General features: G+C 41.8%; 1 protein-coding gene across 5 annotated transcripts in view; it reads right to left on the bottom strand.

Moving 5' to 3' along the window:
- The window catches only part of plxdc1 (plexin domain containing 1), a 67,819-nt gene that overhangs the window by 23,002 nt on the left and 17,610 nt on the right, over positions 1–27,207 (bottom strand). For 2 of the 5 annotated variants that reach the window (XM_088622700.1, XM_088622701.1), the window contains 2 exons: positions 25,631–25,669; positions 24,907–25,279 (listed from right to left, as the gene is read on the bottom strand). The exons of the other annotated variants lie outside the window; for them this stretch is intronic. In XM_088622700.1, coding sequence (XP_088478826.1) covers positions 24,907–24,982 — 76 coding nt within the window. In that variant the 5' untranslated portion in view covers positions 24,983–25,279; positions 25,631–25,669. The remainder of the gene's footprint in view (positions 1–24,906; positions 25,280–25,630; positions 25,670–27,207) is intronic. 5 annotated transcript variants of the gene reach the window in all.

The following is a 27,207-nucleotide window of genomic DNA, read 5'->3' as shown; positions in this document are numbered from 1 at the left end:
CGGTAAGTTACGATGCTTGTACACTGCCATCAACATGTACGTTGAATTCTCATGTTTACTTTCCACAACATCACATGTTTACCTTCCTCTTGGTCATTTTCTATTTTACTGCCCCCCACTCACTTTAGGTATTGGGTCGCATGATACTCTTCTCGGGAGGGGGGCAGTGGACTGCAGGGGGAGAGAGTGCTATCACTGGTCAGCTGGATGAGATCCCGGCTGCATGAGATTCCTGGATCAATTACCTTCTAACTACCAGACGAACGAGCAAGGTGGGCCAAAGGGCTTTCAAACCCACCTTCCCTATCACAGTCACGCCCAAAATCAAACCCCCTCCCACTGGTGTCTCTGCACAGCGTGTAAAAGCTAAGCCCCCATGGCACAACCGGCACAGAGCTAATCCCGAAACCCCCTGCCGGACCCCCTGACTTCTGAGCATTTCCCCTGTACCTGGTGAACTTCGTAGCAAACATGAAGACGCATGTTGATTGAAATAAAAGTTTCTAGAAAGATATCAAACACAGAAAGACGTTCAATGCAACCAGATGTGGTTCCTTTGGTCTAGGTCATACCCCTGCACAACGCCTCCGCCCCCTTCCCCCCACCCAGGAAATGAGGTTGTGTCCTAGAGACGTCTGGTGAGGGGCTAGGCCGATTGAGAGTTTTAAAGTGGGAGACTTGAAGACAAGGGACACCCAGCAGACACTGTCCCTGAGGCATCAGTCGTCAGGGAAACTGTGGGAAACACTTTCAGTCCACCTGCATCAGCTGCAGATTCTACCCAGGGCATGTCTGTCCACTGCTGATGGGATAATGAGCAGCAATCCTGAAAAACTTTAGAAATAACCAGCTTTATTTCGTTTGTCTAAAGAGCAATACAAAATCTTCAAAAGAAAGCATTCCTTAAAAATATAGAGTGCAAGGCCAAAACATAAGAAAAGTTCTTTAACAGACATACAGCAGACATTTGGGTTTGAGTGGTTCAGTGGTTGCAAGGCTCCAGCGTGTAAGGCAGTAGGTTTCAGTAATGTTTAGCACTTTATGCTTAAATTTAATAGTTTATGAAATTCAGTTTTGGGACAACTTTAAAAACTCCTTCTGTCACAGATGATCAATGAACTATCTGGCCACCTCACAGTATGGTGTAAAGTCGCTGCACAAGATGTATTGCAGTGAGTTAGAGACTTTGAGGTTGTAGGAGGTGGGGCAGATTAATGCACAATTAAACAACAGCAGTTTGTATTGCTAAACATGTGCTTGAACACAGCACAACAAAACAGAATCAATGCAGTCAAGCAGAGGTAGAGGCACACTTGGCCACAGGAGGAGATATTTATAACTGCCTGTCAAGGCAAGAACAGACTCACTCATCAATTGTACAAGGGGCTGTATTTCTGTTCTCTTCTGTAGAAATTTACATTCAGGGCTTGGCAACCCTACGACAGCCCCGCCGTTTTTCATGACTGGATTATTAGACAGGATCTGTTTTATAACCTTGCCGAGATCAGATAGTACCACCAGCTTTAATAAGCCGGTTAGGTACCAGAGCAGTGAGGTTCAGGATTGTATCTGGGGAGAATAAACAAGCCACCGCAGGCAGAACAACCGCCGCCTATTCCATCTTCGTCCCTCTAAATACCACACTCTCTCCTCTTTCTTTCTGCATTCACTTACTGCATGTTCTCGCACCTGCAGTGGATTTTATTTCGTTTCAGATGGAAATTTAGGTCCAGATGCACTATCAAAATATACCAATTTAGATCCCTGACAGAGCCCTTTAGTTAACAGCCTAAGGCCACCGTATTAAGTTCCCAAACATTAGCTGGACTTAATCGTAGGGGATAGCATAAGCTACCCAAGTCCAAAGCTGTCAAACGAGCTGCAGCTCTTTTTGAGGACTTCTCATCACCCTGCGAGTCTCCCAGTCTCATGCAAGAGAACCACACACGTCCCATTTTCTGGGAAAAAAAAAGGCGTATTCTGTGAAAACTAAAACAAGCACGAACCAAGCCAATTGGTACTTTTGCATTATTAGTATTAACCTTTTCTCTTGGAAGGCTATAATAAGTACAAGAAAAGAAAAACAAAATTGGCTGCCCTCTCCAGTATAATCATTGCTTAAAAAAAGATTTAAAACAGAAAAAAATCTTAAAGCATTTTGAATGTCTGCCATTTCATTTTTTCATTCCAAGAATTCGCTCCCAGGTGCCCTCGCATTGTCTCCATGTAGTTAGCTTGCTCTCAAGGTTTCCCTTTCCTCCGCGGAAACTTCTGCTCCCACTTCATTTTTCTTAAGGGCATTTTTTTTTTTAAATATAATCCACATCTAACGCCCTTACGACTTTCAAGACGCATTAACTTTTGAGCTAAAAAAAGCCTTACCTGCCTTTGTTCCAGATTTTTTTTAACTGGGTATGGAAAGCAAGAAAAAAAAAGAGACCAACTAAACAGCATCTTACCCCTTCTTACAGTACATGTGCGAAAAGGCACTGTCATCCAACTGGAGAGATCACTTCTGTGGAATACGAGGCCTTTGTTTTTCCCCTTCCAATTCTTGAAATATTGTTTTAAAGAGCACACTCTCCTGAGTCAGGGGCAAGCTCATGAAACTGCACCGCATAGTCATCATGCATACAGTATATATCTATCAAGCAGCCAGATGAGGCTTTGAGATCTCGAGCTCCTAGCTGCCAAACGAGTCAGGTGGGGTGAAAATGTTCTTCTTGCGTGTGATTCTTCTCCTGCTCTTCGATATGCGTGCATTGGCAGTTATCTTACAGAAACACATCACAATCCAGACCAGTCAAAGAATGATGCACCTGGAGTAAGCTGGTCAGGTTCTGATGCACCATGACATCCATGACCTGTGTTCGGATTCACATCCCGTAGGATTCACTTCCTCTTTACACCAGTGCACGTTTCTTACAGCAGGAGAAGCCACCCTATAATCTCTTGGGATCAAGAATATAGAATGAGATAAATTAACACTAAACAAAAAAGCAATTTATTTCTCAATGGGGTTTACGGCAGCATAAAATTGCATTTACGAACGAACCTGCGTAGCACGTCCGAGTGAACAAGACAGATGTCAGAACATCCCATTTTCATTAATTCATTATGAACTGTAGTTTCTCTTTGCCTGTAAAATGCATTAAACACCGTGTCACATTGCCCACTTATCAAGAGTGTCATTTTTAGCTGGAGAATTATTATGATTGATTCCTCAACAAAACACATTCAGAGGGACCTATATTCACCTTGAAAAAAATGTTCAGCTGGAATAAAGTATGAATGCAAATTAGTAGGATACTGTATGTTTAATGCATATTGACCAAAGCGGTAGCACAAGGCAAAAGGCCTTTTGGAGCCTTTGGGATTTGGGATGCAGCATTAAACTGATAGACCGAAGAGTCAGGCTTCAGAGCTTTCTGAGTAGAGTCGTTAACAGAGGGAAACAATACAGCCTTGACAATAAGATGCTCATTTCAGTTCTGGAGGACACCCTGAGGTGCAGAGGCGAGGCCAGCAGCTCTGCCCAGACTACAGTCTCTCAGTAGTGGCCAGAGAAAGATCCAGATATCGCAGTTGCCCCCATTGAAAGTCTCCAAAAGAAATCATATTAAAAAAGAGCTATTTAAAAATGTGTTTGGGGGGCTACTCACAGCCACACTCCGTAGCCCATGATACAACACATCTCTTTTTCATGGATTGAAATGCAGTTATGGAGAAACAAAATGCAATACACGTACAATCAAAATAATGTAACTTGTTAATATTTTGAATCATTGATTACTTTTCTTATTTCTACCCTGTCTTGGAATACCTTGGAAAAGCCAACAGTTAATCAGCTCAGATCCTGGCTGTGCACCTTGTATTGAGACAGGAGGGATGAGGCCAATACACCAGCTGTCCCCCAAAACACGCAGTGTTAGGCCAGCTGCACCTCTACATACAGGAGGCCTTGCAGGAGAGTCTCTACTGATTGGAGAAGTGATGCATCTCTCACTGGCAAGGCTGTAAGCTCACAAGCATCTGGCAAAACAAAGGGGTCACTCTCAAGCAACAGGATGGGGTACCTTTGTGACTCAAAACCCCCCTTCAACGGGGTCCTGTTATGGGAAACTAATGCCACACATTAGGCTTGATCCTGTTGTGTTTGAACTCTTGGGCTCGATTTATCTTTACTGACTGAGCCATCAGGGAGCTCCAGAAATCTTTTCCATTTTAAAAATGAAAAACAACTTTGCTTTCTGTACCCCTGTACCCCCCCCCCCCCGCCAGCAAGTGGGATAACAAGTGTTTTTCTTTTACAAAGTAAAGGTATGTTCATCCAAGGAAGTCCAAGCTTCAAGCTAATGCATCCCTGATTGAAAGTGCTGATGATGGTTATTTGCTGTGCTTGTTTTATCAAAGCCGTCGTCATGACACCAGTTCAACGAGAAATTTGGAAATAAAAACACTCGCAAAAACTTTGAAAGGGGAACAGTTACAATTGCCAGATCTCGTGCACACCCCCAGCATTTCAGAGCCCTTGAGCTGTCAACACAACCCGTGCCAGACAGCACAAACAGCCCAGTGAAATATTGCACTAATTGTTATTGAGATACAGTATGTGGTTATGCTGTGATGGGGGTTGTGAGGAGAGGAGGGGGGGGTTGATCCACGGTTTCCAGCTACCAGAGAGGGTCCCTGTGTGAGATGGAAAGAAACAGGGATTTCTGTCAGGGAATGGAAGAAGCTTTTTTTTTTAATGCTCCGAAGAACATAAACTGGAAAATACAGAGATGGGAAAACAGGAGGTCGCATTGGCTGAGGAATCATCTGCACTGTCAAAATTCTTATATTTGTTTCTCCTTTTGGTATACTCATAAAACATGTGCAGTTGTTATTGCTAAGTTTGTCCTGCCTGTTCCAGACCTGTGCTCCTCTGCCTAGGTATTCTTAGAGCAGGTACCTGAACCATAAAGGCAAACAGGGGCTATCCGCAGATCACATATATTACAGTGAAGTACAGGGCCTGTTAGGAGTCTCTGGTTTCACAACTGGTGGGTTTGGGGTTCAAGGCCCTGCTGCAGATACTCTGCTGATATACCTTGAGGGAGATACTCTACCCCGTTGCTCCAGTCCACCCAATTATGTACATGGAGACCAGCAATGCTGGGGGGTAATTCTGGCAATGGACCAGCATCCAGTTCAGGTGCACTGGGCACCACGGAAGCAGGATGTGCTTTGGCCCATTGAGCTGTACTGAGAGAGGAAGGATAAGCCCAATACCAGCCTTCCTCCAAAACATGCAGTGTTAGGCCATCTGTACCTTTACACAGAGCAGGCCTTGCAGGAGAGTCACTACTGATTGCAGAAGTGATGCATCTCTCCCTGGTAAGACTGTGAGCTCACAGTCTGGGTATGGAAATGACCTACCAGTGTAGTTGTCTTTTAAACCAAAGAATTCTAAAGGAAATACTCTTTATCCACCACTGAAGTGCAGCACCTAGGCAGTATGTGGCTGCTGTTTTTTGCTAACAGCCCCAGAACACTGAAGATAGGGAGGAAAAGTGAGAAATTGCTTCGCTGTCTGCATTTGGGAGATTTAGGACGGATGGATTGTGCAAGCCCAGTGCGGGATTTAGCCAGGACATTGAGGATAACGCCCTTACTCTCATGGAAAAATGCCATGGGATCCTTAAGCTGTTAAGGCCTCAGTTAAACACATTTAAAAACACTACCAACAGCAATGTGTTCCCTGACACCATAATGGGGCACCGGTTTAGAAATTGGTCCACAGGGAAGAGCACCACCTGCTGTTACAATATATCCCTATTGTTGACAATACCCAGAGTTGGTAACACAGCTTTGAGATATATTAGTTTTTCACTTAGAGCTGCATTGAGCTGATATAAACTGTGACTCCCTGTGAGAAAAGACCTGGGGCTCCATCAGCAGTGTGGAGTAGTGGTTATGGCTCTTCATTTCCAAACCATAAGGTCATGGTTTTAAATCTCAAAGAGGGTACTGCTTTTTACTCAGATTGCTTCACTAAATGCCCTGCTGCATAAATTAGTACACTCCAGGGCATTGTTGTGAATGGGAATTTATTTTCATCTGACTCATCTGGTTCAATAAAGAAAGGATTACATTCAGAACAACAACTGCAGTTTTCATAGTTTGATGTACATTGTTTTGAGTATAACTGGAAAAAATGAAAGCGACAGAAATGAAATATATACTCTGTGATGTGTTCTGGGGAGTGTTCCATGTGGGAAATGTGGGGTTTCTCTGGTTTGGACTGTGGTGAACACATCTGTAGCAAAAACAGTGAAACATCTGCAGTGTAGCAAGAGCCTGACAAGGACATGGCTCACTCTGTTTCTGACACCTTAAACTGTCTCTTTGATCGTGTCTAATTATCTGAAGAAAAGTCTGGGGGTAAAACCTCAGTATGGCTACCAAACAGGGAATAATAAATCACATAAGGAGCTGGATGATGGACTGGATGGGAAAACAAATCCCTGCAAGGCAAGAAAAGCCCCCAAGCTGAACAGGAAGTGATGTGGGGAACTATACATAGTTACACCAATTTATATCCACAATGTGTTCCCTAAGGAATACACCAGGATGGGGCTATTGTCTTCTACACCACACTTCCTTAGGAAGCTCATACGTGTACTGTACTTTCACTAAAAACGAATGGTCTAGATAAGACACTTTGCCATGTACGACATTAACAACATGCACCACACACTTAAAAAAACACAAGAGGCAACATTTCCTCAGTACCTCTTAAAAAGTCAACTTGAGGAATGCATTTCAGAATAATACAGTCAGATCATTTTCATACAAATATGTAACGTATACAAAATCTACTCCAGGGTGATCTCGGTGATCCATTTTAGGCTCAGCATCCTGGAAAAGGGCCCCCAAGACAGACAGTTTGCATTCACTCCAAATGTTAAGACTGCAACGATTTCAACGAGTTCAGGCTGAATCAGTTCTTCTGACACTATGCAGCTTGATCCAAACATTCATTACACTGTGGTGACCGCTAAAAGACGTTGCTTGGTCTTCTCAGTCGTTAATACACGTCCTTGCATCCTCCACTTGTAATCTTTTTGTTCTTGTCTTGCATAAATGCTGCTGACATTGTCTATACCCTTCAGGATATTCATCTTATAATATCAAAGCCTAAAACATGAAGAAATCCCACACACAGAGGATTCTAGACCCTCCAGGAGAAGAGTCGGAGACTCCTGCTTTAACCTAAACTGTGTGACAGTCCTCTTAAACCTGGAAGTATTCTGGTTTCTCTTCTTTTAACTCTTTCAGGGGCAGCAATGACCTTCTTATAAGGTGCTGACCAGAACATTGTGCGGCACTGATGCATTACATAGCATTAAAGTTACTTTCTTTAAATTAAACACTTTTCATACTTCCCTCTAGTCTTAGTCATTGCTTCATTTCATTGCTTCCCTAAGTTGTAATAATAATTACAATCATGGTTCATCACAAATTCATTAGTCCCTAATGTCATAGGTTGCTTCCTCTATATCTACAGATTGATTTTTTTTAGCAGCACATATTACTTTTTACTTTGCACACCTATCCATCCACTATCAGAAAGCCACTAATCCCTGGTAAAAGTCTTGGCAACAAGGAGACCATGCTGAAAGCACAGAGTGCTCACACAGGGACACTTTAGTGACTGTTGTAACTCCATCCATCCACCCATTTCCTAACCGCTTCTCCCAATTCGGGGTCACGGGGGAGCTGGACTCTATCCCAGCAAGCAACACATGCAAAGCGGGACACACCCTGAACGGCACACCAGTCCATCGCAAGGCGCACACAGACACAGCCATGCACGCACGCACACCAGTTTTCCCCAGAAGACAGTTAACCTACCAGTACGTTTGTGGACTGTGAGAAGCGCACCAGGACGAAACCCGTGTAAAACTGGGGAAAACATACAAAGTCCACGCAGACAGCGCCCCAGGTGCAGAACTGAACCCAAGGCCCCAGCGCTGCAAAGCAGTAATGCCAGCCAGTGTGCCACTGAACCACCTACTACACACTCATCAGCATAAAATTTAATTTGCTAGGTGTCTGTTCACTCGGGAAGAGCCTGTATTTCTTCCCATGCTTCTGTTTGTACTGTAACTCCTCTAGTTGAGAACCGCAGAAACTGAGAATTTGGGCTTTTATTGTCAACCATGAGCACCACAACCGACGAGGAGGAGGGAGAGAAGGTGACGAGAGAAGACAGATGAAGGAAAACAGACAGATGTGGAAAGGAGAGAGGAAAAGAGACAGATGAAGGGAAAGCGAGCGGGGTGTGGGGTGTGGGGATGACGCCAGGGCAACATGCCTGGGGTGCACATAAATAAAACCTATCATGAAATCTGGGATTACTGTGACTGCAATTGTAAATCATTGTTCTTTTCTTTGTTTTGCTTTCCATTTGTATGGGAACATTTCGCTTGTAATCCGAAATCTCCTGATGTTTTGTTGTTTTTTTTCTCTAGGCTTCAGTGCTAATAATGTGACTGTGCCTTAACTCTTTCAGAGAACCATACCTACACCTGCTACACTACTCTGACCCCTGTCCAGGGCTCTGGCAATGGAACGGGAGTATTTACCCTCTTTTAATGCTAAAGAGGATTGTACGCTGCCATGCCTTTTCCATCCTTAGGAATTTCAGAAGGAAAGACTCACAAACAAAAAAACAGAAAGAAGTCTAACAGACTTTTTCAGATTTTAACAAGATGTCACTCTTAAAAAGAACATGTACAGTATTATGAATCTCAGCTACAGCTAAGCATAATAGGACAACTGTTATCTGGGATTTAAAACAATGCATTACTCAGAATGGAGCTGTTAGTTTTCATTTAAAAATACAGTTGACTATGAAATAATCTGTTTAGTCAGTATAAACAAGATAATGAAAGTCATATACTGTAAGCTTAGCTTCCGGGATCAACGAGAGTGATCCCATTTGGACCCTTCAAAGTGTGAAAGTTTAAGACATTTGTAGAGCTAAGCATAGAGGCTGCTTCTGCCTCTTGAAATGCATGTGTGTATTTGATTGTATAAGCTGGGTTTCAGGCAGATCTGTAATTAGTTGACCAGAGCCACAGCAGACCTCAACCCAGCTCCATTATCCTGCTTTTAAAAATAACATAATTGCAGGGGCAGTCAGGGTAAGTCCCTGCCACCTCTGCTGTGGATCATTTGGTTGGTCTCTATTTCTCAGTGTTTTAGGGTTTCGGTTTTTCAGTTTCAAAATAATAGTTAATCAGACGCCCATCGGGCCTAACTAATATCATTAATGTTAAAACAGACAATAAAGCTGAGTTATAAATTTGGCACTGGCAGTATATCATTGTATGCTGTACAGTATAAACTGTACTACTGTATATTGTACTATAAGCACAAGATAATTGCACTTATATAATTGCAAAAATGTTTTCAGAAATGTATAACATACTGTACCTCCACCTGTGGCTTTTTTAAAAAAATTGGACTTTTTCACCAGCAACAAATGGAAAACAAAATTCATAATGTTTTATTCAGGTTCAAGCAAATAACGAACTCACCAAGCTTTGCGGAATGCATTTTCAATAAGGCTTCTGCTGAATACATCAATATTTGATGCATTTTTTTCCCATCAAACAAACCACACGATAAACGTATGCCCATTCATACATTTGTTTCCCCTTTTTTTCATTGTGGGAAATCTATCTAAAATGAGTATTTTAGAGAAATGAACTAGCTGTCAAAAATATGTCCATTTGAGAGCCATTACAAAGCTTAAAGGAGAAGTGCCTGTCGCGTCTCAGCTTTTTTTTTACTGGTTTGTTTTTCATTGCCCACTTATATCAAATCCCATTGTGCTGGTTCCACTCGATTCTTTTCATCATGATTGGCTTTGAGAAGCTTTTTCAAAAACTACTTTTGGCTGCTTCATTAAGAATGCATGAAGGTAAACAATCTAGACAGAATCAGCAACACAGCATCATGTGGAATTTAAGAGGATACGCAGTAGTAAGATAAAGATGAAAGGAAAATGGGGCAGCACCACACCTCACAGATCTTGAGTGCTCGATTTGGCTCTGGACTGCAGTGACATCGGTGTAGTGTTTACATGTTTACATGTCCTCCCAGCGATTACCTGGCTTCTCTGTGGGTGTTCCAATATCCTCTTACATCCTAGAAACATGCTGGATAGGTTAACTAGAGACTCTGACTTGTCCTTGTGCGTCCCCTGCAATGGACTTGCTAGATTATAGTCCTACCTTGCACACTATCAATCAGTTTTTAGAAAATGGAAGAGTTTTCCCTAAAACACCAAAATATAAAGTGTACTCTCAAAATGAGAAGGTTGGGGATGAGTAGGACCATTCCAAAACAAAACTTTTGACTTTCAGACCAACACCCATGATCACACTCAGTAGTGGAAGGGCGAGGAGAACAGCAAAAGTGTTAAGATTTTGTTTTTCCAGTGTGGGAGATATATCTTTCAGTCAACAAGGCAAAATTGTGGCATGTTTTACGGGTGGATGGGAGAGAGATGCTGAAAAAACGCAGTACAGGAAAAAGCATGGATAGGCAGAGTTGGTATCCTCACTGTACATGAGGCAATGAAATACCTGTCACCGGGATGGCAGATAACACAGGTGAGCCATCGGCTTAACAACTGCACACAACAGTGTGGAAACTGGAATGGATCTTGGTAAAACACCTGGCTCCATAGGCATGTTTGTGAAGTTAATACTGGCTATTTTTCTAGGCTTATCTTAATGTGAGTTGGGCTCTTGCAGTCTACCTGGACTAAGAAGAGGTTAAACAAGGTTGCTGAGCTTGTTGCATAGCAAATCTAATACCCCTTTGTAATCCTGGTCTGGAAAGGTTTAGGGTCCCTGGATGTTGAGTTCCCTGTGATTCATCAGAAGCAGGGGGACTAGTACAGCACGTTCTCTTTAATCTGACTCACAGGCTCGTAAAACAGGCATATAAAGTTTTACAGAAAACGAATGAAGAGATGGACAGTGGAGAGGTACAGTAGGCCCAAGCAGCTGGTGCCATACTCGCACCTCCTCTAACAATGGCCTTTTGCTGTGCAAGACTTTCCCAAATCTTTTTCTTTTTCTTTTTCATTATTACACGTGGAGACAAACAGCCCGAACACGCATGAACAGGCTGGCGCCACCGATTTTAAGAACACTAGCCACACTGTGGAAAAAAAGATCTCCGGCTCTGTTGGCTAAGGAGTGGCCGATACAAGAAAGACGCTAATTACACAACAGGACAGAGTCTCCAAGCAGAGAAAATTAACTCCACAAAAGTGCAAATAACGTACAATGTGAGAAACACTATAAATCAAAAGTAACTGTTTTCTTGATGCTTCTGAGTTTGATATACCGCATGCTGATGACATGACTCTAATTAAGTATATGTACGCCTGCCTGCTAACAGCAGCGGAGAGCTGGAGGGCAAAAACAGACTGCTGCTTAAAAGAAAACCATGGTACTTTTTCAGCAGTACACACCTGATTCCACTGATGGAAAGCATTACAGTAACCATGTGCATGTTCTAAGGTCATGTCATGTGCTGAACATATGAAAAAGCAGCAGGGTTGCAGAACACAGTGTGAAGAAAACAAGATTTGAAAGGTGCAGAAAGAATGGAAGTACAAAAAAGAAAAAAGAGAGATTATACAGACCAAGAACGAAAAGGAAAGGAGAGAGCAAATTGAAATAAAATAAGTAATTAGATTTTATACAGCGATGCAATGAAAATGAGGTAGGGACAGAGGTGCCACAAAGGGAGCTGGGCTGCTTTCAGCATTAATTGCATCCTCATTTATCTTCTAAGTTTCAAGCAGGGCTAAATCTGTGCCGATATAATTACAGGCAGTTAATTGGATTAATTGAGCTACATCTCTGATGAGAAACAGGGATCTGGGAAAGGGAAATGTGGAGGAACCAGAGATGCAGGCTGGAGTCTAGCTAGCAATCAAAACGGGGGACCCTTCTTCTAAAGTCACCACTACTTAAATTGCTGGAGCTCTTGAAAAGCTCTTCAGACTATAATGCTAATATTTCTGAACTTCCTACCCACAGGGGTAGTTTTCAAGCCAGACACAGAGGCTAATTGGTACCCTTCAGTACTCTTCAATAAACCCCCCCAAAATTGCTCCCTATGATATTCAGCCAAGCCTATCCTCAATGTGACAATCTCATCAGTTTAGCTTTAGTCATGACTAATGGATGTCATCTTAAGGCAAAGGTAAGGTCCATTCAAGAGCTCATGCTTGTTTCCTTAGTGTTAAGCCGCATAAAGAGCACATGACTTCTCTGGATGGCAGGCCAGTCCATTACACAGATTCCCCCTGGCAATGCTGGTAAGTAGACTAAAGTATCAGGGGTCAAGTACCTTGGTCAAGGGGAACAGTAACACAGGCTTGAACCCACATCCTGCCTGTTATGAGTTATGCTCTGTCACCCCACTACACTCTAATGATAATGTAATGCAACCCTTTTCTTTTTCTTACAGAAAACAAATCTAACAGCCGTGGAGATTTAAAAATCTTTTTTTTTCTCCTAAAGAAAAATGCATGACTAGTTTGGCTTTCTTTGCCCTGTTTCTGGGGAGCACGATCTGCAGACTTCAGTATTTTAAAGTGCTGGATGGAAAGGAACCCAAGACCACCTTAAATTTGCTGGGTCTTAAGAGCACTGCGGTCTGCTCCAGAATGTGTTACGGTCAGAGCTGAGCCTGCTTGCTGCTCCTTTAGCCTTGGGCACTGCACAGCAAATCTGTGTGCTCGGAGCTGAGATTTCTGTTTTAAATTTGCATTACATATGATGGCAGTAACATGGGGGCATTTCAAATTGAAATGAACACATAAGTAAGGCTAAAAATAAAACTAATTATCTTCCTCTTTTTCAATCACGACTGTGTGCTGTAGATGGGATCACATTTGTGGGCTCTTTCCTCCGTGATTTTCTTTAAACATGGTCATCTGTCTTACATAAAATGTAAATCTCTCTCCCACCACTCCTCTGACTTCCCTCTTTTAAAGCATGGAGTGCAGTCCACCTGGGAATTGTAAAGCACAGAAAGATGAAGGGATGGAAGAGAATGACCAGAGCGAGGATTTTGTTCAGAAAGGAAGTCAAAAGGAGATGAGATTGCAGAGAAAATACTGAAGAACGCAAAACACTCCTGCATAAGCAAGTTTTAAGCTAATGCAACTAAGATACACAAGGCAAATAAACAGCTACTCAGCCTATGCAGAATACTGCAGCCTTCTTGTCACTGTTGCTTGTGGTGTGGTCTGCACCAGGGTATTTTAATACTGTTATTTTACTGTCTGTACCAGCCAACAAAAACAAGAGAGTTGGGGCCCAGCCCTTCCTGGAGGGACGAGGCGAGCTCTGGCAGAGCCTGGTTGCACAATTTCGTCCATGGCCATATGCATCGCGCGAGGGCTTCGCAGAAGGACACACCAGGGAGGAGTGTGCAGGCAGCAGTGTACGAGCGCTGTGAAGGCTACCACAGGCCACGGGATATTCCCACGTTCATTGCTCTGTGAAAAGAGTTTCAAAAGTGGGACATAATGTGGCGTCTGACAATACAAAGCAGTGAAAGCAATGCAAAGGTCAAAGTTAGTGTGAAATACCACAGTGGCACGACCACAACACTCACTACAGAAATAGAGAAAATTGAAAGCACTCTGTACAGCTGTTGGGCACATCCAATTGACCAATTCAGCAGTAGATAGAGAGTCACAAGTATACAAGGAACACAGAAATGGTGACAGACAACAGCCTCGGGGGGTACTCGAATTTAAAAACAGTGGCTGGGAGAGCTTCTGATATACTTTGACATCCTGCTGTACAGCAGTTAAGCACAGCCAATAGGGTGAGGCTTGCATGGAGAATGCAAGAGTGTAGGAACAGAAGAAGAACTGAAGGTGTCATAACGTGGCAAAGAGCTATGCACTTTGTAGTGAAACCTGGCAAAAGAGCAAAACGCAACACACAGCCAGAGACAGAGCAAGAAGAGCTTGCTACAGAACAGCTGCAGCTCCAACTCAGGCCAGTGGGAGAAAGTGAAGTGAAAACAGGGTAAAATACATCTGCCAGTGAAGCAACTGCAGACCAAGGACAGGCTGGGTTGGCGCTCAAGTGTGATAATTTGGCGTATTTATGTCTCGGGCCCCACCAGCAGTGGGAGTAAGAGCAGTGCCTGGTGTTTAATGAGAGGGGCCCCCAGCCGCTGGTGGTGTTCTGAGTGTTTACACACACATGCCATGCCAGGGGAGGGCTGGAGACCGACAGCGAGGCTGCGGGAAGCCAGGGCGTCAAACGCCTGCTTGACTTTAAATTCCCTCTTTCATTAACAGCAGCTTCGGCAGGGAGAGAGAGAAAACAGCAACATCTCCAACTTGCAACCATTCAAGCGAGATGAAATGCTATTAAATTATAAAACACTGGTGCATTTCGGCAACAGCTGCCATTGTCAGGAATGAGGAATGAAGCCCTAGACAAATTGTATAAGCCTTTACAGTGATCATCATACTCTTGGTATGCTTACTAATACATTTTTGAGTATCTTTCACAGCCACAGTCTTTCACTTATTGTTTTTGCATAATCTGATGCAAAAGAGAATATACATAGCTATGCCAGTATCTCATTTCAAAGACAAGAATACCTTGCGTTCACAATTTTTACCTTCTTTCCTTTGTGCTGCTGACAAATGATCTAGATCCTGACACAAAACCTTTGGTAACACAGGAGCTTAACATTTTAATATCAGGAAGCTCTAAAGTGGGCAGTCAACCTGTCTAATGAATAATCTTGTTTGTGCCTTAAATATCTTGGACTAAGCCACCCCTGCAAAGTGATTTTGAAAAGGTATGTCTCCATGTCTTACGTGTCAATAAGATGAGCACTTTTTTCAAAACAAATAGAATGAGTCTGCAGAAATAAGGTTAACTGGCACAGAGCTCCTTTCACAAGGGCCTAGGGTTTAAAACAAACAAGTTAAAAAGCTTTAATAAATCTCAATTTGACCATGTCTCCAGGTGTAATGGGACATATGGATAGAAACACTGAAGTGCTATAATTCAACCTAAAAGATGCTAAGGTGATTATGTCCTACCACCTCCTTTAGTCAAGCATTAGGTGCAGCCGAACCCCCTCTCTCATGAAACTGGGCATACCAGTAACCCAGCCAGAATATTTCTAATGCCATTTTACAACATGAAATTTTAAATGAAAGCCTGGGAGCAGGTCAAATTCTCACTCACTACTACCTACTTAATGTTTCATTTTGCATCCCTCCCTCCATCCCATTTTTCCCCCGTAGCAGCTCCCTGGCTCATTCCTCATGAAGGACAGGAGGGGGTCTAACAGCCCCACCCGCACATGCTGGCTTGAGTCTTCCTCAGCCAGGCAGCTTACAGTACGCTGCTCTAATACAGCCCCCCGATTCAGAGCACGCCTCCTCTGCGCCTTACATTAGGGTTTGACTGAACTATTGAATAAGGTTAATAAATCTGTGTGTTATTACTAATGGGCTACATTTCAAAGTCACATAAAATCAATGTCAACAGCAGATAACTAGAGAGGACTTATAGAATCACATTAATGATTGTTTATACACATGTCAGAAGAAGCAGCTTATAAAAGACACAGATTTGTATTGCCATTAAAGCTCTTACATGAATGTACATACCCTAAAATGCATTAATTTATCTATTCTCTTATTGATTCTCCTTAGATGACTAGAAGCCATGCATTGGTAATTAATTAGTAATTAAGCGACTTGAATTTATAAAATGATCATTAAAAGGAAAAAATGAAAAGGATCCTTCTGTTAATAACTCTTTTTTGAAGCCTGTGACATACTTACAGGCATTCATATGAAGCTGCAACAAATTTATTCAGGACTCATCTATTCTAGGAAAAACGTTGGCGATTACAGGGCACACAAACAATCTGCACAGAGGCTGCATCACAGAATTCCCAAGGACCCTTAAACAAAAACAAAATATGACATAACAATAAAGAGGAAATAGGATATAAATTATTTTAAATAAAAGACCCACATAATGTTCACATTTTGTCTCCCCAGCAATGCACTTAACTGTGCTGCTCTAAATTACATTTAATTAGATTCTAACAAACACAAAACATAAGAAGGTTTGCACAGAAAAGAGGCCATTCAACCCATCAAGCTCATTTATTTACTTGTTAAATTCTGTTTTTTCAGAGTCAGACATCCCTTTAAGTTCACGAATCTGCCTGGTTGCTCCACTCTGGGCAGTGCTCACAGCAGGAATATCTGTCTTGGACCCTACTGACCACAATTGTACATAGTTAACTAAAAGCCTCACAAGTGCAATGTGTGCAATTTTGACGTCCCTTTATTTTAAATGTTGTACTTTTAACTATTTATCATAACAGCCTATTCGCTTTCTGCACTGCTTCCAGACATGGCAAAGACATGGTAAAACAAACAGTAATCGGCAAGAAAATTCAGAGATAAACTCGACAGCAGGCAAAGCAAAGGCTGCCTATCATAACTCTACACAGCCGGGCAGAGGTGGCAGCTTGGCCTGCCATGCAGACACAATAGCAGCAATGCTGTCTCAGCTGTAGGCCTGACAGTGAGCGTAAATCTCAGCAGCTCATTAAAAGTCATTCAGAGGCAGTGAAGGGCAGAGCGTCGTTTCTCAAAATGCTTTGCTGCCTGCTCCATACCTGCTTATCTGTGAGGGAGGTTTGAGATGTGCGGCTGTAGAACAGGGCAGCACAGTGGCACAGTGGCTAGGATTGCAGCTCTGGGGCCCCGAGTTCAATTCCGGACCTGGGATGCCATCTGCATGGAGTTTGCATGTTCTCCCCAGGTTTGCGTGGATTTCCTCCCACAGTCCAAGAGCATGCTGGCGGGTTAATTGGCTACTGGGAAAACTGGCCCTGGTGTGAGTGTGTCTGTGTGTGTCCAGCACCGGACTGGCGCTCTGCTCAGGGTGTACCCCCGCCTTGAGTCTGTTGCTTGTCGGGATCCGCTCCCTTTCAAGCTTGAACTGGGAAAAGTGGTTGAAAACGGATGGATGGACTACAACAGGCACAGAGCATGGCACTGCACTTCAAAAACAAATACAAGAGGAGCCACGCAAGAGGTGTTTCTGAAGTGACGGGGGTTTGCAAGAAGCTACAGTCATGTGGTCAAAACCGATACACCAGCTTCTTTCAAGAAACAGCTGGATGATTCCCTCGTATTGATTAGCTACTAGCAAATGACCAAACAAGCTAGATGGTCTAGAATGGCCTCACATACAGCAGTTGTAACCTTTATGTTCTTATTTCTCCTGTTTCACTTTTATCAAATACAAAGAATTAGAGGATGCCCGACCGACTGATCTGTGCTCTACCAGTGCACTCATGGCTAATTCAGCATGGGTCCTTGCAGAAAAGGGAAACATCAATATTCTTGCATTTATCCCTGCGGTTGTATTGGAACACATCATCCTACAGAAATCCATAAGATAATAATAACTGTCTACAACAGAGGAGAATCTCTGGGCCAGATGTCACATAGAGAAAGAACACAAGGCATTCAGCCAGAGATGAAGAACACATTGTTACTGTCAATAATACACTGGGCCGTGTATCTCTGTTTAATATCTGTCTGCGTTCACTCACGAATAATTCCATGCCAGAGGTTCTTTTTTATTGTAATTATAGTGCTTGTTAATGCAATCAGTGAAATGAGAACCAGCGCAGGACCCCAATTCAGAATATAAAGTAAATATCTAAATTAGTACACTTTATAAAAATAAAAGATCTGAATAGGTATGTTTTTTTTTTCAAAGGAAGCCTTGCCAGTTTTGCCTCCTTACTTTAATGTTTGATTCATCTGTTATGAGGAACCACAAGCACAACCCCAGCACACAAGCAACAATTATTCAACATCATCCTCTCAGCTTGCATCATGATTACAGAGCTACAACACCTCTAAAGATTTTAAATGTTTATCTTAAATCCCAGCTCAGATGGTGGGCTATAATCACGTTCCAGTATTATAGGTTATAAAGCGCTTGTGTTTAGGCTTGAAATTAAACCCAGTTCCATCCTTGCATTACATTTCCACTGCACCAGATTTACAACACAACCACAATTGTCCCCACGTTTTTCAATCTTTTGTACACTCTAAAGCAATCTGGGGGATTTTGCCAAAAAGAAGAGCAATGGGACAAATCTCCAGAGATGCTTCACAGTGCTTTTAATGCCCTGGGATCCTTTGTTCTCCATCATCTCAACAAACAAGTTCTTCAGCAAAAAACAGCAATTAAGTTTTTTCTGTGTTTTGCCTGGTTGACATCATATCCAATTCTGCCTTCCCTTTGATGTTTCCTCATGTATTATTGTTTCAAATTGCACTGTTACTGGTTTATTTCAAATTAAAGCCTGCTTTCAGCTCCACCCTCTTCTTTAGCTGTCCCTATGGGTGGTGTGCAGCTGGAAGTATTTTTGACAGCACTTTGGGATCCTGGATCTGTGAAATCTATAGAAACCAGTTTAGATTGAGAACAGCAATTTATTGTACCGTAAAGCTCAGGTAAAGCAAAAATGAAATGTCTTCAGAAATAATTGCCAAGCTTTTTAAATTACAGTGTGAAATTATCCCGAGGTGCAACAAAGGAATCAGTGCTATAAAGGTAAACTATGGCTCCTAGAACCCCCCTAGACTAGTCTATGAAGATTGTTCAGCTGATGTTCGACTCCTTTGCTCTAGTAATTGCAATTCTGCAGGTATTAGGGCTCTGTCACTTATAATGGAAAGAACACGCCTGAAATATTGGATCGATCCAAAGCAAACGAGCACACTACAACAAATCATCACTAAAAATAAAAATTGTAGCCGTCTAAATGCCCTACCGTGCCAGAAATTGGCCTTGAGGAAATGATGAGATACTGCTTGGAGCGTGAAGAGAACGCTGGGGTCCAACCACTGCCCCCACACGGCCAGGTTTAAGTTCAATCCAGTTTAGCAGTTTATCTGTTTCTTAACATTTAATTAATTTGGAATCGCCAGCCGTGTGTTTTCAGGTCTCCACTCATGCTTGATCTGTAACAAGTAGGGGAGAATGAGGAGATGCAGACAGGGGCTTCCCACTCACCCACTTTCAAGCCAAACATCTGCTAATACACCGCAGACTATGCAGCCAATTGGAGTGGAGGCAGTGTGTAAACATGTCACCTGGATAATAAACTCAGCCCGGAATTCTGCAGTTTTCCAGCGGTTTTCCAGCGCTTCCGACGTGTTTCTACAATGCTGTCGCATGGTAAGCATTACAACACCCCACTAGTTTCAAATGTCTTTACACAACAGCTTCATATTGACCCAGTCAAGCATCCCACCAGAGACCAGAAAAATCAAGATGTTGCATGCCGACTGAAGAAAAGGCCAAGGACTTTCTGCCAAAATTAGCTCTGATTTTTGGGACTTGTTGGAAACCTGACAGCTGCATGTCCACACTTTATTAAGTGGACTCAGAAAGACAGAGGTATTAACTCCAAGAGCTGGCACACCTCTCCAGGAGTCTATATGACAGAAGAGGTCTCTTTAATCCTGTTTCAATCAACTAGAAAGCTTCATGTGTTCAAAAGCAATTCCTAGAAAACACAGTTTATAAAGAGAACTACATAATTAATAGGTCATCCTGTTACAGTTTTTTTATTGCTGTTATTTTCTTGATCTGTATTATTTATAGGCAACATGTAAACTCATGCAATAACATCAGGAACAGAGTGATATCTGTGAATATCCAACATACAATATATGTGCATACAGTATAATAATCATCTGATTATATCATCAAAGTGAAGGTTGCTTTGACAAATCTCAATAAAGAGTTTTAACAAAATATAACCAAGATTAATAAGCATAAAAAGGCAAAGCCTTTTTAACATTGATCCTATAGAATAGCTGCATAAGTTGATACCTTGCATTGCAGCCCTTAAAGATAATTTTATTCTCTTTCAGCTGGTGTCCCACAGAGCTGGGTCTCTGTTTTCTGTTTTCTTTCTACGCCTGCTCCTATGGTCCTCTCATTTCTTCAGATTGCATTTCATGCTGGTGATGCTCAAATGTTCCTATTCCTCCTCCTTCTGATGATTATTTCACCCCTGTCTCTCAGCTTGTCTCACATACAACCTCTCCAGCATGCACTCCCACTATCTTCAACTAAACCCCTCAATGCATGGCTTCCTTTTCTTCTCCTCCTCTGCAGACCTCACCACCTCATGTCTTCCCCTACTCCTCTGCCCCAAACCTTGGTGTCACACTTGACCCCTCTCTCCCTCTCCCTCTCCTATTCCCAACACATTTTCCTCTTGGGACTCCTACTTCTCTTCCACCAGACCTTCTATTCCTCCACTCCTTTCTCCCAATATCCGAAGACTGGTCATTGGAAAGAACTACCTACAAAAATAAGAAGTTCTCAGCCCCTGATAACACCTGTGATCTCCCAGCCCTCGGTTCCACTCTTCAGTAGCTCTTAAATCATACTGCATTAATGTTAAAAACTCTCAAAGTGTTTTTTTTTAGTGTTAAGGAACACTTTCCCTCAGGCTGTTTTCATTACTGCATTGTATTCATTTCTGTATAATGTTTTAATTTAGCATTTAATTTTGCCCAGCACAGCACTTACACCACTCTGCACCATTGTACTTTCATGCTGTTTAGACCTTATTGTCATTTTGTTAAGTTATATTATTGTGCTTACATGACTGATATTTGTTTACCTAATGTAAACTTCATACATACATACATTGCAGGTGGCTCTGGATAAGGGTGTCTGCTCAGTAAATAATATTCTGCATCTTCGCATGACTTTAAAGGTTTTGGGGTTATCAGCATGTATCAGAAAACATACAGCTTCAAGTCCATTACGCTATTGCTTGAAACCAATTCTATTATTTTTATAACTCAACATTTTTTAAATGGAGTTCTAACGAAAGTTTGGGAGGGACAAGGGCAGCCAGACTAATTAAGCTCAGCTGCCACAAGCCACAATTAAGCCTGATGTAATTTCTCAGATTCCCATATATACAGTACAGTACCACACATCACTCCCTCCTCCACCCTGTCTCCACTGGGCTTGGGGGTCCTAGCCTCTCTGGCCTATGGCCGAGAGGGCGGCCCTCAACCAAATAGGTTAAGCCAGGGGTTCATGAAACTCAATACATTTTCTACTTTCACACAACCCTCAACTGCTCTCATTCCTCGCAAAGTGGTTTTAATGTAACAGCATCTATCAGAGAACATACAGCTTCAGGAAGTCCATTAGGCTATTGCTTGAAACCAATTATATTATTTGTATTATATATTTATATATTACATATTTATATTTATTAACTCAGTATTTTTTCAGCTTCTGGTGTGATGATGATTCAGGCAGTTATAGCTGTGGTTGAACATATCATTTGTTTGGAAATGTATCAAATCAAAGTACATTATATGCCAATGTTTGTTGTTTTTTTTATTATAAATATAAATATAAAAATGCACTGATCAGAGCCTAGCAATTAAAGAATCAATATAACAATATTGTGTGCTCTGTTGATCTCAAAACTAATTGCATATCATTAAGATCTTGATCTTATTTACTTTAATAGAAGTTTTTATTTACTTTGGTAGCAGTAAAAGCAGTGTCAGACAGATAATTACATGGTCTTGCTAGCCACAGAACATTTGAAAACAAGTAAGTACGTAAGTTAATTCTTTTCACGAAGTACAGACAGTAAGTATGCAATTAGAACCAAGCATGTGATATCTTCTTATATAAGAAGATGTCTGATTAACAGAGCATGAACCTCTGAGCACTGCTGAGTTTGAAGGCATAAAAAGACTAATGCCAGCAGCCATATCACCCTGCAACTCACAGCTGGCAGCCCACTGGAGCTCAGTAGGTATGAGCCTGGTCAGTACCTGGATGGGAGACTCCTGGGAAAAACTAAGGTTGCTGCTGGAAGAGGTGTTAGTGGGGGCAGCAGGGGACGCTCACCCTGCGGTATATGTGGGTCCTAATGCCCCAGTATAGTGACAGGGACACCATACTCTAAACAGGTGCCATCCTTGAGATGAGAAGTAAATCCGAGGTTCTGACTCTCTGTGGTCATTAAAAATCCCAGGGTGTTTCTCGAAAAGAGTAGGGGTGTAACCCCAGTGTCCTGGCCAAATTTCCCATTGGCCCTTACCCATCATGGCCTCCCATTAATCCCCATCTCTGAACTGGCTTTATTACTCTGCTCTCCTCCCCACTGAGAGCTGGTGTGTGGTGAGCGTTCTGGCGCACTATGGCTGCCATCGCATCATCCAGGTGGGGCTGCACACTGGTGGTGGAGGGGATCCCCATTACCTGTAAAAGTGCTTTGAGTGGAGTGTCCAGAAAAGCGCTATATAAGTGTAAGCAATTATTATTATTATAACTATTATTACTAAGCAACAGAACATCAATGTGATCAAATAGAACTTAAAGAACATCATAAGAGCAAACACAACTTAAATATAACATACACCGTGCTCTGCTTGACCCAGCTCAGTGACCAAACCCTTGAATGATGTCACACTAACGTTTACTCCCTCCTAAAATTAATAGGTCTTTAATTAAAAAAAACATTAAGCACATTGTGTTCAGATTCAGTGCAGCAGGCAGCGGATTTGTTTTAAGGCTGGCAGCACTGAGATGTCCTTCAGCACCTAAAGCCAATGTATCAGCTCTACTAGACCGACCTCTCCAAGCCATAAAAGCGTTAAATCCTTGTTTTTTGTGCTGAAGATAATTAGGTCGCTCCTCTGCAGAAGTTTAAAAAAAAAGGAATTGAGAGAACATGATCTAGGTCACAACATCAGCAACAAGATGAAATTACAAGACTTAACTGCTCCATGATGTCAAGTCTCAACATCTTCATTTAATCTACGCCACCTCCATAGACATCACTATCTGATGTGCATTTACAGTATACAGTATGCCTACACTCTTTGATTATGCAGCCATAATATGTTATTTTTACAAGAAGGAACTACTCTGAAAACACTATGATAAACATTTTCACACATAAAAACCACTAGATCTTATCTTAATATTCATTATTTTAAATATTCTTTAAATAATATTTGTGTTTTTTCTTTCTTTTTTAGTTGGTTTTGTTTAACAGGCTGTTTATTTTTTATGTCTGTTAGGTGTTTTTTTTGGTACTGACAAATGAGTTCTTGGAAAACACTTATTATTATTCTTTGTATAAGGAATTGGTGTACTCATGAACCATCTTTAAGAACAGCTTATTGACATTTGAAAATTGTATTTTATATAAGTTTTAAAATCAATGCTCTTCAAGTCAGTTACCAGACAACAAGACAGGGCCCTTTTCCTGGCCAGTGTTGTACAAGCCTCATCCCACAGTGTGAAATATGCACTAAAAGACGTTTTGGTTTAAATATAAGCTGTGCTATTTATCAGCAGTGCCATGGAGTTCCCACACATGGGAGAGAAGAGTTACAATGAGTGAACATAAAAACAAACAAAGACTGAAAACAAGAGGAGGCCCTTCTACCAATCTAGTTTAATCGACTGCTACTAGAAAAGAGTTAGAGGATATCATCCAGCTGTTTTTTGAAAGAAGCCAGGGTGTTGACTTTGGAAAAAGGGCACTAATACAGACCCTTCTCAGTAATACAGTGTCTTCTAGCTCAAATTTAAGCACTGCTGGTTTTGTTTCATAGTTCTTGATCAGTAATGCCCTTTTCTTTGGAGAAAACACATCTGGTTAACATGGAGCTATAACAGAGGCAACCAGACTGGGATATCCATCGGAGGCTCAAAATTTTGTTCAAAAAGAGAAAATAATAAAATAAACAATGAAAGAACTAACTATATGTTGTGCTTTTTGGAAACCATGTTGGAACTATATATCGGTTTCTGCAAAATGACTTTAGCCTGCAGTTCCAGTGATAAGCAGAAGATAAAAGGGTCAATAACTGTGATAGTTGACACAGCTTCAGCTGTGATATTCACTTTGATTTGCGTTGCTGCCTATATAAATCATTTGCTCAGGCCATAACTTCCTAAGAGAATGCAGGAGTTCAAGAAGAAGGTAAACTGAATACAGCAAACACAGATCCTATAAAACCTTAGTCAATCTGCGGTGATACAGAAGTCTCATAGAATAAGACAGAAAGTCCTTTCATCAACACCAACCCCTCCCCCCAAAATAAAACAACAGCACCCTAAATTATTTCTTATTCATTTTGCATCTTTCTGGCTTATAGATTTCACAGTCTTTCACTGAATATCGGTGTGCTATTAGGCGGAAAACACAGCACTGCTACACTTCCCACAAAATGCCCAATTCAGAGAACAATAACAAAAACACAACAATTACGGTAACAGGTGCAACAAAGATAGTACAAAGAAAGCTGTCTGCAGCCTGAGGGGTCCTGTTATTCAGCAGTCATTGGGGTCAAGGGCAAAAGATCTGTGAATCCTCTGGGTGAACTTTATTTGCATGTAACCACCTCTGCTTAACATCCGCCAGGGGTGATCATAAAAGTCACCTTTCTCATGTTCCTGTGATTAAATCAGGCCAAGGATAATGTTTCAAAAACATTGAATTAAACAAAATACATTACAGAAATAAGGAAAAAACATGAAACATTGAAGTACTAAATAAAGGTGTAATGTAAAATAATGACAGTTTTCTAGCAACCCACATGCTTAGTGCAAAAGTCAAGATTCTGTCTCATGGAAAAAGCTCTGAATGGGACTAGGCAGCAACCAGAGAAAATGAGGGCAATGTTTGATTTTGCATCTGTGGCTGAAAAAGGAGTCTTACCTGTTTGCTCCTGTGCCCAAACTCTCATGAACTCAGCCTGGGAGAGGCAGATCAGCAGCACAGTACATAGACCCATTTTCAGAACCTCCCAGCCAGCGCTCCTTCACTGCCTCTCTCCTCCTCTGTCTTTCTCTCCTCTTCTTCTCTCCGTTCTGACTTTAAAAGGGATCCTGTCCGGTTCCTTCCCTCTCTCTCTCCCTCTCAGTGCTGTTCTGATGTTGCCATGGAAATGTGGGACTCAACAACTGATGAGGCACTGCAGTTCAGAGACGAAAGTGTCCTCTCTCTCTCCCTCTCTCTCTCTCATTTTTTTCTGTTTCTCTATCTCCCTCCTCTGCCTTGCCTCTCTCCACTCCGGCGCCGGTAAACCACTCTGTAATCACAGCAGGGCAGAGACAGACCCATATAGATATATTTATATATTTTGGTTTCTGTTCTCAGATCAAAAAAAGGATGTCAAGTCCTAAAGAAGGACAGGAATTTGGCGCCTCCTTGTGGTTATGCGTGCCACATGTAATGATCAAAAAACAGCTGTTCTGTGAGGTACAGTGCAGTAAATAGCAGACAGAGATTATGGGTTTCTGGGCACATTTTTGCACTAGTTTATTGCCTTTGCTATCAAACCTACACATCTTAAAGATTTACTTAATTCACCTCCTTAAAATATGAATCTAGTAAGTATGAAGCACTACAATGAAGAAATATAAAACAAACATCTCCATACCTGATAAAACGTGACTGGTCTTAACCTCTACAAACGTGCCTGCATAAAGAAAAACATGATCTGATTTGATCTCATTTGGTCTTACAGGTATCTCGGTGGTGCTGGAAGAGCAAAATTAATTTTTCAGATGTCTGAACTTTATGAACTCTACATCACCATCCCTCTGCCTACAAACCCCTGTGCACTGCCCAGGGTGGGGGCATGAACTGACCGATACACCTAGCACTGCACTGCCAGCAGACTTGCTCTCATTAGCAATAATCAGGCATAACCATTCCCTGGTCAACATCTAGGAGGAAAACACTGGGGTTTTCCGAGATGCCACAACCCTTACCAGAAATAAGAGGTTTTCTGGTAATGGGCAGAAGAAAAAAGCACACAGAACGAAAGGGAGAGGGGATGGAAATGCAGCCCTTCGAAATAAAGTTAAAAGAGGACAAAATGAGTAAAGAAAGCGCCTCGGCCCAAAACATCCAAGATAATCAGAAATGACGTCAACGTGTTCTTCATTGACACATGATGACAGCAACACCCTCACATATCTGGAATTAATAAAAATTACTCTGTTTTGGCTAAAGAGTCCCTACCTCTGTGCCTGGGCTCATCATTGTTCCATTAACCTTTGATAACATCCTCTTCGCAGGGTTTTACGGCATAATAAATGGATGGGAAACGCCACCTGCGGTTTCAGACTGTCATGCCAAAACCTCTCAAATTCTACACAAACGCACGAGACACGGAAAAACAAGAAGTTGATGCGCTATTGCAACCTCATGGTGAGCATCAGGCAACAGGTACAAGGCAGTCGGGTTTGGCGCTGCCGGCATATTAGGAAAATGAACTGGAGCAGGTTCATAAAATCCTGCGCAGCTGTTGTTTATGAGGAATGCCAATACTCCTACGCAGACACACACAAACACACACTCCAAGGAAAAAACAATGGGAAAAGGAATGAAGGAAGCATCGGGCAGATGGCTGACTTGACAACAAACATGCTTTTCTCTCAAAGAGCCTCTGCAGAGGATTTTTGATAAAACAAGGGATCATAAAAAACAACAAATCTGTCCCATTAAAGAAGGCAGAAGAAGCAAAGCTATAAAGTGAACAGCAGGAAGGATGTGTACACAGGGCTTTGCTATTGTTTCTGATCCTAATCTTCGCAGTTGTCATGGACATATGGAATTGTTTCTGTACAGATTCATGATGTTAAACGTCTATAAATGCACAACAGAAAAATAACTGAAATACAAAAAACATGAATAAGAAGTGTTAATATTCTTAACGTGTAAAAGCACCCAAACAGAATTAACTTTCAAAACTGTTTTAAAAACATGACACATTTTGACATTTGAACACTCATGGAGTACACACACGCACAAGCAACAGAAGCCCTGACAAGCAGGCTGTTTGTTAAACCAGAGACATTTTTGATTAAATCCATTGCAGTGATCGTGACCTTTAAAATCCCAAGAAGCTTCGGAAATTGCAACTCCACAGACCAGGTTCAGTCTTTCTTCTTAAGGCTGCTCCAGATATCCCTAAACTTATCTCTTTCTGCACTTAGCGTTTTTTTGCGT

This window comes from Lepisosteus platostomus, chromosome 28, assembly GCF_059453375.1.
Source record: "Lepisosteus platostomus isolate fLepPlt1 chromosome 28, fLepPlt1.hap1, whole genome shotgun sequence".
Classification (NCBI taxonomy): domain Eukaryota; kingdom Metazoa; phylum Chordata; class Actinopteri; order Semionotiformes; family Lepisosteidae; genus Lepisosteus; species Lepisosteus platostomus.
Note: the sequence above shows the minus strand (reverse complement) of the source record. Positions and strands in the feature narration are given on the sequence as shown.